The 17,877-nt window shown below is 42.5% G+C and overlaps 1 protein-coding gene across 8 annotated transcripts in view; it reads right to left on the bottom strand.

Annotated features, from left to right (window-relative positions):
* Window positions 1–17,877, bottom strand: part of MATN2 (matrilin 2) — a 153,878-nt gene that overhangs the window by 70,759 nt on the left and 65,242 nt on the right. For all 8 annotated transcript variants that reach the window (XM_059042461.2, XM_059042463.2, XM_067017944.1 and 5 more), the window contains exon 5: window positions 1,309–1,431. In XM_059042461.2, coding sequence (XP_058898444.1) covers window positions 1,309–1,431 — 123 coding nt within the window. The remainder of the gene's footprint in view (window positions 1–1,308; window positions 1,432–17,877) is intronic.

Raw genomic sequence — 17,877 nt, 5'->3', positions numbered from 1 at the left:
TCCACATTGGCTTCTTTTTTGCCCGTGTTAATGGATGTGGTACCCTGCTACGTATCACGGTCACCACCCACAGAATAAGGGGGAAAAGAACAACGCAGACTTAGGAGACCAATTCCATTTGTGGACTTCTGATGAGGGCCGTTTTAATCTCCGTCAGTGTGTAAAAACAAACAAACAAACCCATTTTATTCTCATCACCACCCGCAAAGAACAGGTCCCACCTGCACTTTTGTTTTGTTGCTTTTTCCTTTCCTATCCTCAGCTAAGAATCACAGTGTGCTGGAAAGCGTAAGTTCTATGTGCAAAAAAATCATCATCGACTGTTTGTGGGAAGCAAAACAGAACAGGTCCTCTGAAAACAACAGAATTTGGAACAGGACATGTAGGATTCAGAGTTAGAAAATGAAGGATCCAGTTCTGATGTCAGTCAAGTCCTTTGCCTTCCTTTCCTTATGGATTTTCCGCCTCATAAGTATCCAGCTCAGTTTACTGAACACCTACTATTTGCCAGGCACTGTTTGTTGGTGGAAAGATAAATGAGGCTGTGCAAGTTTAAAGGGCTTTGCAGACAAACTGGTAGGTGCCACATGCATATTAGGGACTCACTGGTCTGCCCTGCAGGTGCTGATGAAAACCATTATCCATCACCGAAGAAATTAGATGCCATCCCCCCACCTCTCGCCAGTCCTCGCAGTGTGGAGCTGCCGCGCAATGGGAAACCACTCAGCTGACCGTGAGCCAGTGCCTGTAGTTCTGAGCACTGCCCTTGAGACTCCTTACCCAGGACCAGCGTTTAAGGCTGCCATTTGTTTTCTCTGACCGTGGTGTCTCACTACACACAGCTGGTCTCTTACACCTGGCGGTCACTGGGACCTGTCACTGAACTGCAGATCCGTACTTAGAAGGAAGGCTGCCTGCCTCTTCGAGGTGCCACTCAGCCACCTTACCCACCACCAACTGGACCTCGTGTATAACACGTGAGCTATAGTGAAGCCAGGCCAGCCCAGACATACCTTCCAAACTGAATGAAAATCCGCCCAGTCCTTTCCGAGGGAATCAGTAACGGACAATTTTATTTACATAGATTATCATAAATATGCCTTTTGCTGAGGACCCAGAATGAGAAAATGCTAACCTCAGCCACAAACGAAGTCTTTAAAGTTCAAATTCTGACTAACAACTAGGCCAGAGAACTTGGAGCACTTTGTTGAAACTCAAAGGAGAGCAATTGGATACGTGGGGCCCCCATCCCTTCTTCCTAGCTTCTCTTGTGCTTCCCCATCAAGCAAGGCTGGGTGGGATACTCACCCACACACCGTTTCCCGTCCTCGGCCAGGGTGTAGCCACTGTAGCACTGGCAGACAAAGGAGTCCAGCAGGTTCACGCAGAGCTGCTCGCAGCCGTGGTCCTCTGCTGCACACAGGTCCTGGACTGGGGCAAAGCCATACCATTAGAACATGGCTCTCAAGGAGGTGACCCTCGGTGACCCTCAGCCATCAACAGGCAACTCTACAGCACTTGTCAAAATAACCTTTAGGGCTTCCCTGGTGGCGCAGTGGTTAAGAATCCACCTGCCAATGCAGGGGACCCGGGTTCGAGCCCTGGTCCGGGAAGATCCCACATGCTGCAGAGCAACTAAGCCCGTGCGCCACAACTACTGAAGCCTGCGCGCCTAGAGCCCGTGCTCCGCAACAAGAGGAGCCACCGCAATGAGAAGCCCGCGCACCGCAATGAAGAGGAGGCCCCGCTCACCGCAACTAGAGAAAGCCCATGCAGCAACGGAGACCCAACGCAGCCAAAAATCAATAAGTAAAATAAATAAATTAATTTTTTAAAATAACCTTTAAAAACATTGAAAACGTTATAAGATCATAGTGGAAAATTTGGGAAACACAGAAAAAAATAGAAAAGAAAATTCACCTGTAATCCCCCACCTACAGTCCTACCATCCAGAGGCCACCGCTGTTAACACTCGGGTGTGTTTCTATGTATATAGAAAAACTCATTCTTCAAAGTTGAAATTATTCACCTCTATTAAATGCATTAAATAATTTAAAATTAACATCAATTTGTGGGACTTCCCTGGTGGTCCAGTGGTTAAGACTCGGTGCTCTCAATGCAGGGGACGTGGGTTCGATCCCTGTTCAGGGAACTAGATTCCACATGCCAGAACTGAAAGAGCCCCATGCCACAACTAAAGATCCTGCAGAAGGCAACAAAGATCCTGCGTGCTGCACCCAAGGGCCAGTGCAGCCAAATAAATAAATTAATTTAAAAACCCCAGGAATTTGTATTTTTCCCGTCTCAATGAAAGTGTTCTGAAAACATTTGGATGGTTCTTGAGGACTGAAGTTATCACAAGCAGGTATTTGCGCTTGTCTGCATCAAGTACCATTCCCATTCTTTGAGAACTAAAAGGCCCTGTAATCAGAGTCTCACCAAGGTAATCTGGTGCTGTCTTTGACATTTTGCAGAAGCTGAGAGAGCACAGTGAAAAGACCTGATACTCCACCAAAAACATGGCGGGTCTAGAAGAGCCCCTTATTACCAAATCTGCATTAGTCTTTTTGGACATAGTTTTCCTCATTCCATTTCTCTATCAGAAGGACCTTTCAAAATCCTCTTTGTGCTCTACTTATTTATCCCATAAATGAGGAAAATGGGAAGCCAAAGGAGGTTAGGTAGAGGTGACAAAGATTACTAGGGAGAAGTGAATGTATGGCTATTAACAATTCTATTTTGGTCAAATATTTATTAGTGCTGGGCCCTGGCTATTTACTCAAACGCAATGTAAGAACACATTCACAGCAGTGCATTTACTGCTGTGGAACTAAGAATCTATCAGAGGATGAAAAGGTTAAAGGCATTTTCACTCCATCACCGACTCAGTCTCTCCTTTGAAGAAACAGGCCGACATGATGGCATTATTTCTCAGCAAGGAGAACGGCTTGGTTTCATAACTAGCTCTTTGAGTGACTTTACCATTAAAGTTGGAGAAAATCAAAGAGCACTGAAGGGATTGAATATATTAAAAATTGGTTTTTGCTGGTTAAAAGTTACCACTATGACAGCTATGGTAAACATTTAATACATAGAAAGCTGGATTAATCCCTGAGTCCAATGGCTACGCTTTAATGTAATCTCCTAGGTCTTTGAGTTTTATAGTTTATTATGCTTTTAGATAATTATAAAACGTCAAATTGATAAAAAAGATAGGGATTCCCTGGTGGCGCAGTGGTTGAGAGTCCGCCTGCCGATGCAGGGGACGCGGGTTCGTGCCCCAGTCCGGGAAGATCCCACATGCCGCAGAGCGGCTAGGCCCGTGAGCCATGGCCACTGAGCCTGTGCTCCGCAACGGGAGAGGCCACAGCAGTGAGAGGCCTGCGTACCGCAAAAAAAAAAAAAAAAAAAGGATACAAGCTGATATATTCATCACCTCTATCAAATGCATTAAATTTGTTTAAAATAAAAGCTACATCATAAGATTAAAAAACATTTAGGTCTAAGATTCCACAAATAAGGATTCTGGTTTTTAAATGCTAAAAGAATTATTTTCATTCCCAAATCGATAAAGTAGATGAAAAAATTATAGATGCAAATTCCTCTCTTACCAGTCTATTTCTATCTTATATTTCCAACTGGGAACTCCAACTGAGATTTCCCATGGATCCAGATACAAGGAAAATAGCAAGAATCAGAAAAAACTTCAGCTCATGCAAAAATCATGGTGAATAATTAGAGTGACAAAATTTACAGCTAGTTACAAGCTTAAGCCAGAGACCTAAGAAACATCTGAATCATCAGATACTTTTCATTTATTCAGTCAATGAAGCACCTACTTTATCCCAGGCACTGGGGATGTAGTGGTGAACCAAACAGATAAAGGGGTTCCTGCAGACACACAGCTTGTACTCTAAGGGTTAGTAATGTGAAGTTCTAGGAAGAACATTTCTGATAAAAACTCAGAAGTGAAATTTATCCAAAGAAAACAAAAACACTAATTCAAAAAGATATATGCACCCCTATGTTCACTGAAGCATTATTCACAATAGCCAAGATATGGTAGCAACCTAAGTGTCCATCAACAGATGAATGGATAAAGAAGATGTGCTACATATAATCAATGAAATGTTACTCAGCCATAAAAAATGAATGAAACATTGCCATTTGTGACAACATGGATGGGTCTAGTGGGTATTATGCTGAGTGAAATAAGTCAGACAGAGAGAGACAGGTACATATGATCTCACCTATATGTGGAATCTAAAAAACAAAACGAGTGAACAAGCATAACAAAACAGAAACAGACTCATGGATACAGAGAACAAACTGGTGGTTGCCAGAGGGGATGGGTTAAGGATATGAATGAAATAGGTAAAGGGCATTAAGAGGTACAAACTTCCAGCTATAAAATAAATAAGTCACAGGGACGTAATGTACACATAGGAAATATAATCAATAATATTGTAACAACTTTGTATGGTGACAGGTGGTAACTGGACTGAGTGTGGTGATTATTTCAAAAGGTATATAATGAAAATGTAAAATACTGAATCACTACATTGTACACCTGAAACTAATAATATTGGATGTAAAGAGTGGCTCTGACTGAAAGAACAGTGAATGCAAAGGTCCTTAGGTAGAACAAACTAGTCCCATTTGAGGACTGAGAAGCCCAGAGTAGCTATCAGATGCATCCTAAATAACTAAACTACAAGATAGAACATGCTAGAAATCCAGAAGAGAGGTGCTGCCAATACAATGGGAGTTCAGAACGGGGATGGGTTACTGCCAGCCAAGGCTGGATCCATCAGAAAAGGCTGGCAGACAGGCGGGAGAGAACGGAGAAAGGGAAATGGCACCCAGGGCTGAGGGCACAGTAAATGTGCAGAAACAGAGGAAAGCAGGACAGGCATGGCAGCTGAACTCCACTCTGGGAATTCCAAGGGAAGTAGCAGGAGGGAGCATTGGAAGGACAGTTGACACCAGATGGCAGAGGGCCTGGAACCAGGCTGTGTGGTCTGAACTGTGTTCAGCAGGCAGTGGGGACCACTCAAGGTAAAAGCCTTTTAAAAAGGGAGATGGGCCATTTCACCTGAGTTGAGCTTTGGAAGGATAATTCTGGTTGCATCACAGTTTCTTTTAGCTCTGGGAAATATAAAGGACTTCTAGAACAGATAAATGAAAATCACTACTTTGGGAACAGTGGTAGTTTTCTGAATTCCAAGCCAAAGTAGCTTGGGTTTGCTTGCATGTTGATGGGAAAATCAACCCCTTGACATGAGGACCTTCAACTGTTCTTCAGAGCTCTTGGCCCCGCCCACCAGCTGTCAGTGCATGTCAGTGCACCCCTGCACTTCTCCCTCCTGGCATGTATCACAATGGTAATTACGTAGGCATTTATGTAGTGTTGTATTTACTGTGTCTCCCTTGCTAGGCTCCCTAACTGGGAGGAGAGCGACCCTGCACAAAGTCCTGATGGCTGGAAAATGACACCGCAATACACTGGAACAACGTACCCCTAAATCCGAAGCCCATCTCTGAAGGTGGGGGGTAGGAGCTTCTCCACCTGGGTCCCCCTTCTCCGCTCCCACAGCTGCTTTGCCTCCTCTCTGTGTCCAGCAGGAATCCTGCCTAGCAGTGGTCACAAAGGAGTGGTGGCAGTTTAAGTAATTTTTTTCTCTTATTTATAATGATCTGTTTTTGAATTTTCTAACAAGTGCTTATACCAAGAGCTTTTATAATAATGAAAAAAAGTCAACGTTACAAAAGAACCCCTTTGAAAGTAGCATCTTAAAAGCAGTGAGGACTTCCCTGGCGGCGCAGTGGTTAAGAATACGCCTGCCAGTGCCAGGGACACGGGTTCGATCCCTGGTCCGGGATGATCCCACATGCCGCGGAGCGACTAAGCCCGTGCGCCACAACTACTGAGCCTGCGCTCTAGAGCCCGTGAGCCACAGCTGAGCCCGCGAGCCACACTACTGAAGCCCGTGTGCTACAACTACTGAAGTGCGTGCGCCAAGAGCCCGTGCTCCACAACAAGAGACGCCACCACAGTGAGAAGCCCGTGCACCTCAACGAAGAGTAGCTCCTGCTCGCCACAACTAGAGAAAGCCCACGCGTAACAAGCAAGACCCAACACAGCCAAAAATAAAAATTAAAAAAATACAAAATAAAGTGTGTCTTTATAAAATAAAATAAAAGCAGTGAACCAGGATCTTGAAGCAATAAGCATTTTTTCCCCCAAGACTTCCCCCCATAAGGTAGGTAGAGAGGCAATGAGATGCTTATGCCTTCTGGAACAGGACAGCCATGCATCACTACAGGGTCCCATCTACCAGAGCATGACCTTGGCTGCTCATTAGAACCATCTGGGGACCTTTGGAAAATCCTGATGCCCAGCCCAACCCCCTAAATCAGACAGCTGGGTCTGGGATGCAGGCAACACTGTTTGCTAAAGCTCCCAGATAACTCCAGTGTGCAGCCAGGCTGAGAGCCATTGAACTACAGGGTAAATGTCCTCACCATCATCCAAGGGGAAGGGCCCCAGATGCAAGAGTCAGCCTCCCCCTTTATCAACTGAGTCTGCAGGCTCAGATTCTTCTTTTAAGCAAATCTCAGATTTTTTTTGCTGTCCTTGGACCCCTCTCCAAGTGGCTAAAAGACCCCGGACACTAAGTGAGGGTGCAAAGTGTGGTAGGAACAGGAGGATCATGGCTTGCGTTCCAGAAGAACGATCCCACAAACAGCAGGCCTGCCAGTTGGCCTCAGGCCTTTCATACTGTTTTTGGAACACTGGGGGTTGACGGCCACTAGTGATCTGTACTGCCCCAAAGGAAACCATGGAGGATTAATTTAATTAAACAAAGAGTAAGGCATAAATACAGACTAGGTTCTCACAAAACAACTTTGTTGTTTTTCTGGCAGTGGCCGCTTCCATTTGAAACAAATACAGATGTTTTTGGATAATCCCTTATTCTTTAGGAAAACAGCACTTCTTTTTCTCACAGCCTGGGAGGATTTCACTGAAGGGTGATAAAACCGTGGGCGTTGGAGAAGCAGTGGATTCAGAGTTCCCATTACCCTTCCAAGCCTTCTCTACCCCGTTACCCTCACTCATGGCTACTGACTTCAGCCCGATGTCACCTCCTCCAGGAAGCCTTCTTCAGCGTGGCTGGGCTTAGAGTCTCCTTCCTCTGGGCTCCTCTAGCCCTATACACACAGCTCCACTACAGCACTTACGCATTTAGCCCACAGTATTAGAAGGACCGGATCACAGGTCAGTCTGCCCCATGAGAATGACCTGGTCTGACTCAGTTTTGGTTCCCGAGTGTCCTAGCGCATGTAGTTGGTGCCCCATAAGTGTTCGTCTACTGAACGAACAGTGACAAAGTCCCATACCCCTTGCCTCCCAACAGGGATGTTCCTAGAGTCCTAAAATACCTCCTCCATCAGAAATGGGGTCCTGGGAAGATGAGTGAGATGGGGAAAAAAATGTTTCCCGAGTCTCTGTACCTTTCCTCGTCCCCAGCAAGAGATATTCCTCTCCCAGAAGAGTACGATGACATCGGGGGAGCCAGCCCCCAGCTGCAGACACCAGAATTCTCATGACAGCTAAGGAGCCAGCTGCCTTGCTGTCTGCTGCATCCCTGGTACCTAGCACAGTGCCTGGCACATTGTAGGTGCTCATTAAGTGCTTGTGAATGGATGAATGGACCCAACACCTGAAATACAGGGCTGTCAGTCATTCCTCACTCATCAGTCTTACCCAGGCTGTAAACTCTGAAAGGCACAGGGTAAGTCTTCGGTGGTCTTCAGGGTGCCTGTGATGCCACACACTTCACACAGCAGGTGCTTAGTGGACATGTGTTGATCTGACTTGACAGTCACCAGCCTGGAGTACTCAGGGATGGGGGGACTCTTATCTGACCACTCCCTTTTAGAGGTCAAGTTCAGCTTCACGGTTTCCCTTACCACAGTTATAACTTAACACTAATTTGCAATTGTTAATTTCATGTCTACTTCCCCTGCCATTTGAAGGCAGTGCTTGGTCTGTTCAGCCCTCCAGCTCAAATAACTAGCATGGTGTTTGGCATGTGGTCAATTTTTAAAAATATATTTGAATGACTGAATTCATTCATTCATTCATTCCTTCGTCAAATTGCTCAAACTGCTGGGAAAAAAACAGTGAATAAAATGGATTAAAAAAATCAGTCGGGCTTCCCTGGTGGCACAGTGGTTGAGAGTCCGCCTGCCGATGCAGGGGGCACGGGTTCGTGCCCCGGTCCGGGAGGATCCCACGTGCCGCGGAGCGGCTGGGCCCGTGAGCCATGGCCGCTGAGCCTGCTCATCCGGAGCCTGTGCACCGCAACAGGAGAGGCCACAACAGTGAGAGGCCAGCGTACCGCAAAACAAAACAAAACCAAACCTCAATCAATCTCTGTCCCCATGTAGCAGATATTCAAGTGGGACGCCAGCTCCTACTGACTCACACTGACAGACCGTGCCCACCTCTTCCCAACTCTGCGTTCAGCAAGGCCAAGCGGGTAGCTTGAAATCAGCCATGGTGGTAGTATCGACAACACAGGAATGGGTGAACATTACAAATTGGAGCGTTTCCCCCTGGAGACCTGGTTGTTAAACATCTACTAGCATACCATGGACAGGGGCTAGACATAAACAACATAAACAGGTAAAAATATATACTACGTTACATCTTAGAAGTGCTATAGAACAAAATTAAGCAGGAAAGGGAGGTTGGGAGTATGGAGGAGAGGGAGCTTCTGTTTTAAATAGTGTGGTCGGTACTCCACAAATGTTAGTCTCCTTTTTTCCTAGTTTAGGGTAAAGAAAGGTCTTGGTGGTGCAGGCCTAGTTAAGCATGGAGGAAAGGTGAACCCCAACCAAATTTTGCCTACATCACAATCCTAATATAATATCACTTTATTGGGTGCCTATGAAACCCCCCACTAGATTCAGATTTCTTTAAATGACATCAATGTATCTGTGACTAAGTTTTGGTTTGTGAGTTCTCTGCTGAATTGATCTGACACAGCATAGTAGGCAACTTTGAATTTTATAACAAAAGATCTCAACAAACTCAAACAATGCCTTGCCAGAGGGCAAATGTCAGCATATATAGCTGATAGTCAGCAAAATTCGCTGGCTTCTCTTGTTTCCTGGAGAATTTTGGGAGGGATGTTAACTGCATCTGCTCAGTCTTCCCAAATGAAATAAATCAGTGAGGATTTGATAACTAAGAGCCCCAGGGCTATGCTCAAATCCTTCCCTAGCGTTCCCCTGAGGCTCACAGCCATTCTAGATTTAAGGGCCTTCCTCAGTGTGTGATCTTGAAACCCTAGCACAGCGCCTCCCCGAAGAACTTGGAAAACTTCCATCTGGTTACACTGGATGAGAAGCACGGGACAAAGACTGCAGTGGCTGTGCCTGATATCATCCTGGGCGAAATCAAAGGCTTTTTACTGACTTTTCAGAATTTTAGACAAGCCGCACGGCGTGCTATTGACACCAATGACAGTTTAATTTCTCCTCTGGACTTAAAGCAAAATGAACACCTTTAAAGACATGCTCCACTCTTTTTTACGGCTCCTGCTGCTATTTAGCCTGAGATGTAGAAATCAGAAATTATGTATCACAGCGAAAGAGAAGAGAAATGTATTATTAGAGCTGTAATCCCACTCAGCTGGGAAACAATGCAATTTCTGCCTGCTCCAACCCCGAAAACTCACTTGGAGTTAGGGCTCTGCAAACACCTGCCAAACCTAAGCCTGCATTTTGGGGACCATCCCCCTTCTTTCATCATGTCCGAAAGCCCTAATCTTATTTTGACAGCTGCGGTTTGGATTTAAAGACTTTCAGCAGTAAATGTGAGCCATCAGCCTTGTGCTTCTCTGCTGGAAGAAACGCCGCCAACCCAATGTCACCCAGGAAAACAAACCTGTCCTTCCAGGCAAACTCCAGCTGTGCCTTGTGTCCCTCCTCTCCCAACGGCTTCATTCTTTTTCAACCAGTTCTCCTATTCACGAACGAGATTTTAGTTTTCTTTTCAGAAGGGGAAAAGAGGAGGATCCCCCAAACAAAGCCTGAAAACATAAGTAAATCTGACTGAATGAGGTTGATCAAAATAATAAATAAGCGTGAACGAATAATGCCCTAGTCAATGCAGAGCGCTTTGCAATTTCCAAACGGCTGTCAGTCACATCATCACCGTTCTCAATACGAACTCCCTGAGGAGTGGAATCTCCCAGGGAGAGATCTAGTTTAAAACAGCCGGGTAAGTGTTTTTCAAACTTGACCAGAATCCCCTGGAGGGCTTCAAAAGGATGTTAAAAGACACCCTCCTAGGCTGCATCCCTGGAGTCCCTGATTCAGTAGGTCTGGGGTGGGGTGGGGTGGGGTAAGTGGGGCCTGGGAATTTGCATTCCTAACAAGTTTACCCGCAAAGCCGCCTTTGTGTGCGCGCACGCAGTCTGCTCGCTCTTGCACTTGCCCCGTGCTCAGCTTTGTGGGCTGAGACACTGACCTCCCCTTTCCACACTCCCTTCCTCCCTCCAAGATTCCATCCATCTTCAGGGCCAATTACCACCACCAAGCATATGCAACCAGGCATTTTTCTTGAACTCTAACCCTCATCTCCAGCTGCATCCAACCACTTGTGTGGGCTCTCGCCCGGACTCACTGCTTTCCCTGCAAAACCAGGTTTCCTCTCTTAAGTTATTTATCAGTTTAAACTCTAACACCCCTCACCCACCAATCCCCATCTTCGGTCATGAACTCCTCCCTGGGGCGGGGATTATTGCTGTGATCTCCTAATTAACTCCACGGGCATAAGAAACACATGCACTGAATTGACTGAACTGATTTGAACTCTAAACTGACTGCATCGTCCATGTCCTGCTCTGCACGTGCAGAGCACAAGGGAAGCCAAGATCTGAGTGTTCTTGGAGGGTCTTGGGTCTCAAACATATAAGAGGAAACACTTACTTTTCTCCCACACACCACAAGAGCATCTGGCTCATAGAGGGGAATCAGTTAAGTATTGAATGAATAAATGAACGAATGAGTGGATGGATGGATGGTATTTCTGCACCTATTATCTAATCCTAATTCTAATCCTATGTATATATTACTGCCACGGTCAATTTACTAAAATGTGGTTTTCCCCTTGACGCGCTGTGTTCAGCCCCTCTATCCACCAAAGACAGCAGCTGGAACTCAGCTTGAGAATCAAATCACTCCATAATTTGTTCCAGCTTAAATTCCTTTCCTCATCCCCCACTAATGTCCCAAACAAACTATTCCAAATAGGCAGTCTGTACAGTTAGCATCCCCTAAAGACAACAAGCTCTACATTTCTCTTCTCTTCTTTGACTTGCTAGAAAAACCCCTGTTCCCCAAAGCCTTCCCTGATTGTTCCATAACTCTCCAATCTCTTCTCTTGCAGCCTTCTGTCTCAGCACCAGTTACCTTCCCAAACCACCCTGTTCTGAAAATACATATATATACATACATATATATTATTGAATTTAAATGACGTACAATAAACTACACATATTCAACACAGACAAGCTGGTAAACTTGACATATCAACACATCATCACCATAATCAAGATAACATAACCATCACCTCCAAATCCCCAAAGTTTCCTAGTGCCCCTTTGTAATCCCTCCCTCTGTCCCTTCTCTCCCCTTGGCCCCAGGCAACCACTAATCTGCTGATCATAGATTAGTTACTATTTTCTAAAATTTCATATAAATGGAATCCTACAATAGGTACTCTTTTTTGGGGGGGTGGTCTCATTTCTTTCATTCAACCCGGTTATTTTGACATTCATCCAGCTTGCTGCATGGGTCAATAGTTCATTCTTTTCATTGCCTAGTAGTATTACATTGTATGCATATATCACAATTTGTTAAGAATTCACCTGTTGATGATTTGGGCTGTTTCCAGTTTTAGGTTATTACAAGTAAAGCTGCTATAAACATTTGTTTGGATATAAACTTTAATTTCTTTTGAGTAAATACCTAAAAGTGGAATTATGGTAGGTACATACTTAACTTTGTAAGAAACTGCTAAACTGTTTTCCAAAGTGGTTGAACCATTTTACATTCCTACCAGGAACAATGAGAATTCTGTTCCCAACTTTGCTAATACTTGGCACGGTCAATATCTTAAAATGTATCCAATCTAGTGGAAGTATAGTGGTATCTCATTGTGGCTTTAATTTGTATTTCCTTAGTATCTAATAAATTTGAGCATCTCTTCTTTATATATCTTCTTTGGTTTAGTGTCTATTCAAATCTTTTGCCCATTTTGACTGGGCTGTTTATTTTTCTATTATTGAGTTGTAAGAATTCTTTATAAATTCTAAGGTCCTTTGTTGGATATATATTTGCAAATATTTAACTCAGTCTGTGACTTGACCTTTTCCCTTTGGTAGCAGTGTATTTGGAAGAGCAAATGTTTTAATTTTGATGATGTTCAATTTACTGAGTTTTTCTTTTATGTTTTGTGTCCTATTTAAAAAATCCTTGCCAAACCCAGGGTCATCAAAATTTTTTCTTTCATTTTCATCTAGACATTTAAACGTTTCTACTCTATATTAACATTTAAAATCAATTTTGAATAAATTTTTGTATATGGGGTCATGTAAGGGTCAATGTGCATTTTTTGGCACATGGCAATCCAATTGTTGAAACACCGTCTGTTGATGACATTATTTTTTCCCCATGAATTGCCTTGGCACCTTTGTCAAAAAACACTTCACCATATACGTGTGGGTCTATTTCTGGACTATGTTCTGCTCAGGTGTTGTCCATCGTTACACCAATACCACACTGTTTTGATTACTGCTGCTTTACAGTCAGTCCTCAAGTAAGATAATTTGATCCCCACACTTTATTTCAAAGTTTTAGTTGATCCTCATTATTTGCAGATTCTGTATTTGCAAATTCACCTACTTGATAAAATTTTTCTTGGAACCCAAAATCAATACTTGTAGCATTTTCAGGGCCATTCATGGATCCGTACAGAGTGGTGAAAAAATTGAGCCACCTAACGCACTTTCCCAGTGAAGGTCAAACAAGCAATGCTCTGACTTCTTGTTTTAGCTCTCATACTGTAAATAGGCATTTTTTTGGTGTTCTATTTAGGGCCATATTTTTTTAAATTCTTGTGCTTTCTATTGGTGACCTCACTGTGTAAAATGGCCCCTAACAGTAGTGTTGGAGTGCTGTCTAGTGTTCCTAAGGCAAGAAGGCCGTGATGTGCCTTTTGGAGGAAAGTTAGATGAGCTTCATTCAGGCATGAGTAACAGTGCTGTTGGCTGTGAGTTCAATGTTAATGAATCAACAATATATACTCAATAAGGTGTCTTTAAACAGAAACACCCATAAAACAAGGTTCTGTATCGATTGGCGAAATGTTGTGGCCAGAAGCTCTCAGGAAACGAACCCTGTACTTCCCCTAGGAACGATGATCCAGTAATCACTATTTCAATGTTAACAGACTTATAAACCATAGCTATCGTGAATAATAAGAATCAATCATACTTGACTATTCAATTTTTTTCATTTTCATTTATATGTTAGAATCAGATTATCAGTTTCTACCCAAAAATTTCTGCTAGGATTTTGATAGATTGCTTTGAATCTATAGGTCATTTTGGAAAGAACTGACATCTTAGCAATAGTAAGTCTTCTATTTGATGATTTGACATATCTCTCCATTTATTTAGGTCTTCTTTAATTTATTGCAGACATCTTTTGTCTTTGTCAATATATATCTTTTGTCAAATTTATCCCTAATTTCTATATTTCTGATACTAGTGTAAAATGGTACTTTTTAAATGTCTATTTCAGATTTCTGTTGCCAGTATATAAAAATACAATCAAATAATTTTGTATATTGAGTTTTTATCTTACAACCTTGCTGAATTCATTAATTAATTTTAGTAGCTTTTTTGAAGATTCCATTAGCTTTTCTACATATGCAATCACATAGTCTGTAAATAAAGACAGTTTTACCTTTTCCTTTCCAATCTGTATGACTTTCTAATTTCTTTTTATTTAATTATTATATAAGTTAAAACATCAAGTCCAATGTTGAATGGAAGTGTGGCAGTGGACGTACTTTCTTGTTCCTTATCTTAAAAGGAAAATACTTAGTCTTTTATTCTTGAGTATGATGTTAACTGTAGGTTTTTTCATAGGTGCTCTTTATCAGGTTGAGGAATTTCCCTTTTATTTCTAGTTTATTGAGAGTTTTTATCATGAACGAATGTTGGGTATTGTCCAATGCTTTTTTGGCATCTATTGAAATGATCCTATATTTTTTCATTTTTTTAATCTGTTAATAGGGTGAATTGAATTACATTGATTTTTATTGAAGTATAGTTGATGTTGTATAAGTTACAAGTGTACAATACAATGATTCACAATTTTTAAAGATTTCACTCTATAATTATTATAAAATATTGGCTATATTCCCTGTGTTGTGCAATATATCCTTGTAGATTTTGTTGTTGTTGTTGTTTTTTGTGTGTGTGTGTGTGTGTGTGTGTGTGTGTGTGTGTGTGTGTATGTGTGTGTGTAGTCTTCTTTTTGTGGCTGTACTGGGTCTTCATTGCTGTGCAGGGGCTTTCTCTAGTTGCAGCAAGCTGGGGCTACTCTTTGTTGCAGTGCATAGGCTTCTCACTGGGGTGGCTTCTCTTGTTGCAGAGCGTGGGCTCTAGGCGCGCGGGCTTCAGTAGTTGTGGCATGTGGGCTCAGTAGTTGTGGCTCGCAGGCTCTAGAGCACAGGCTCAGTAGTTGTGGCACACGGGCTTAGTTGCTCCACAGCATGTGGGATCTTCACAGACCAGGGATCAAACCCGTGTCCCTTGCATTGGCAGGCGGATTCTTAACCACTGCGCCACCATGCAAGTCCATTGTAGCTTATTTTATACATAATAGTTTGTACCTCTTAATCTCCTACCCTTACTTACCCCTTCCCCTTCCCTCTTCCCACTGGTAACTACTAATTTGTTCTTTATACCTGAGTCTGTTTCTTTTTATTATATTCACTAGTTTGTTGTATTTTTTTAGATTCCACATATCAGTGATAACATTCAGTATTTATCTTTCTCTGTCTGACTTATTTCACTTAGCATAATAATACCCTCCAAGTCCATTCATGTTGTTGCAAATGGCAAAATTTAATTCTTTTTTATGGCTGAGTAGTATTCCATTGTATACATATATCACATCTTCTTTATGCATCCATCTGTTGATGGACACTTAGGTTATTTCCATATCTTGGCAACTGTAAATAATGCTGCTATGAACATTGGGGTGCAGGTATTGCATTTTTGTTTCTTTCAAATACATACACAGGAGTGGAATTGTTGGATCATACAGTAGTTCTTTTTTTAGTTTTTTGAGAAACTTCTATACTGTTTTCCACAGTGGCTACACCAACAGTGTATGAGGGTTCCCTTTTCACCACATCCTCACCAACGTTTGTTATTTGTGTTCTTTTTGATGATAGCCATTCTGACAGGGGTGAGGTGATACCTCATTGTGAATTTGATTTGCACTTCCCTGATGGTTAGTGATGTTGAGCTTCTTTTCATGTGCCTGTTGGGCATCTGCACGTTCTCTTTGGAAAAATGTCTGTTCAGGTCTTCTGCCCGTTTTTCAATTGGGTTGTTTGTTTGTTTTGATGTTGAGTTGTATGAGCTGTTTATATCTTTTAGATATTAACCCCTTATCGATCATATCATTTGCAAATACTCTCATTCAGTAGGTTGGATTTTCATTTTGTCAATGGTTTCCTTTGCTGTGCAAAAGCTTTTAAGTTTAATTAGGTCCCATATGTTTAGTTTTGCTTTTATTTCCTTTGTTTTAAGAGACAGATCCAAAAGAATATTACTAAGATATATGTCAAAGAGTGTTCTGCCTGTGTTTTCCTCTAGGAGTATTTTGGTTTCTGATCTAACATTTAGGTCTTTAATCCATTTTGAGTTTATCTTTGTATACGGTGTTAGAAAATGTTCTAATTTCATTCTTTTACATGTAGGTGTCCAGTTTTCCTAGCACCACTTATTGAAGAGACTGTCTTTTCTCCATTGTATATTCTTACCTCCTCTGTCATATATTAATTGACCATAAGTGTCTGGGTTTATTTCTGGGCTCTCTATTCTGTTCCATTGATCTATGTGTCTGTTTCTGTGTCAGTACATACTGTTTGGATTACTGTATCTTGGTAGCACAGTCTAAAGTCAGGGAGTGTGATTCCTCTACCTCTCTTCTTCTTTCTCAAGATTGTGTTGGCTATTTAGGGTCTTTTGTGTTTCATACAAATTTCAAAATTATTTGCTCTAGTTCTGTGAAAAATGCCATTGGTATTTTGATAGGGAGTGCACTGAATCTATAGATTGCCTTGGGTAGTATGGTCATTTTAACAATATTAATTCTTCCAATCCAAGAACACAGTATATCTTTCCATCTATTTGTGTTGTCTTCAATTTCTTTCATCAGTGCTTTATAGTTTTCCAAGTACAGGTCTTTTACCTTCTTAAGTAGGTTTATTCCTAGGTATTCTATTCTTTTTGATGCAATGGTTAATGGGATTGTTTCCTTAATTTCTCTTTCTGATAGTTCAGTGTTAGTGTATAGAAATGCAACAGATTTCTGTGTATTAATTTTGTATCCTGCAGGGCTTCCCTGATGGCACAGTAGTTAAGAATCCACCTGCCAATGCAGGGGACATGGGTTCAAGCCCTGGTCCGGGAAGATCCCACATGCCATGGAGCAACTAAGCCTGTGTGCCACAACTACTGAGCCTGCGCGCTAGAGCCCGTGAGCCACAACTACTGAGTCCGTGTGCCACAACTGCGGAAACCCATGTGCCGAGAGTCCATGCTCTGCAACAAGAGAAGCCACCACAATGAGAAGCCTGCACACTGCAACAAAAGAGTAGCACCCACTCGCCACAACTAGAGAGAGCCTGCACACAGCAACGAAGACCCAACACAGCCAAAAATAAATTTAAAAAAAAATTTTGTATCCTGCAACTTTACCGAATTCATTAATGAGCTCTAGTAGTTTTCTGGTAGCATCTTTAGGATTTTCTGTGTATAGTATCATGTCATATATTGACTGATTTTTGAATGTTAAACCAACCTTGCATTTTTTTGATAAATACCATTTGGTCTTGATTATATTACATATATGGATTCTGTTTGATACGTTTTTAAGAATTATTGCATTCACATTCATGAGGAATGTTGGGTATAGCTTTCTTTTCCCTTTTTAATAATGTGACTGTTTTTCTGTCACATCAAATGGGTCATGCCCTTTGATTAAACTCAAATATAAAAGTTATTGGACTTCCCTGGCAGTCCAGTGGTTAAGACTCCATGTTTCCACTGCAGGAGGCACAGGTTCGATCCCTGGTCAGGGAAGATCCCATATGCCACACACCGTGGCCCCCCAAAAATAATAAATAAAATAAAAGCTATGGAGCTTCCCTGGTGGGGCAGTGGTTAAGAGTCCGCCTGCCGATGCAGGGGACACGGGTTCGTGCCCCAGTCCGGGAGGATCCCACATGCCGCGGAGCGGCTGGGCCCGTGAGCCATGGCCGCTGACCCTGCGTGCCTGGCGCCTGTGCTCCGCAGTGGGAGAGGCCACAACAGTGAGAGGCCCAAGTACCGAAAAAAAAAAAAAAAAAAAAAAAAAAAAGCTATTAAATCTCTTATGCAGCTTGGGAAAATAATGTCAGGAACATATCTGAACAATGAAAGCTGTAAAATGCATTTGGTGTGTTTCTTGAGAGAGAAAAAATGAGAAAGCTGCACAAGAAAGTTTATATTTTCT

This window comes from Kogia breviceps, chromosome 17 (assembly GCF_026419965.1).
Source record: "Kogia breviceps isolate mKogBre1 chromosome 17, mKogBre1 haplotype 1, whole genome shotgun sequence".
In the NCBI taxonomy this organism is placed as follows: domain Eukaryota; kingdom Metazoa; phylum Chordata; class Mammalia; order Artiodactyla; family Physeteridae; genus Kogia; species Kogia breviceps.
The sequence above is the reverse complement of the archived record's forward strand: the minus strand, read 5'-3'. Positions and strand labels throughout refer to the sequence as shown.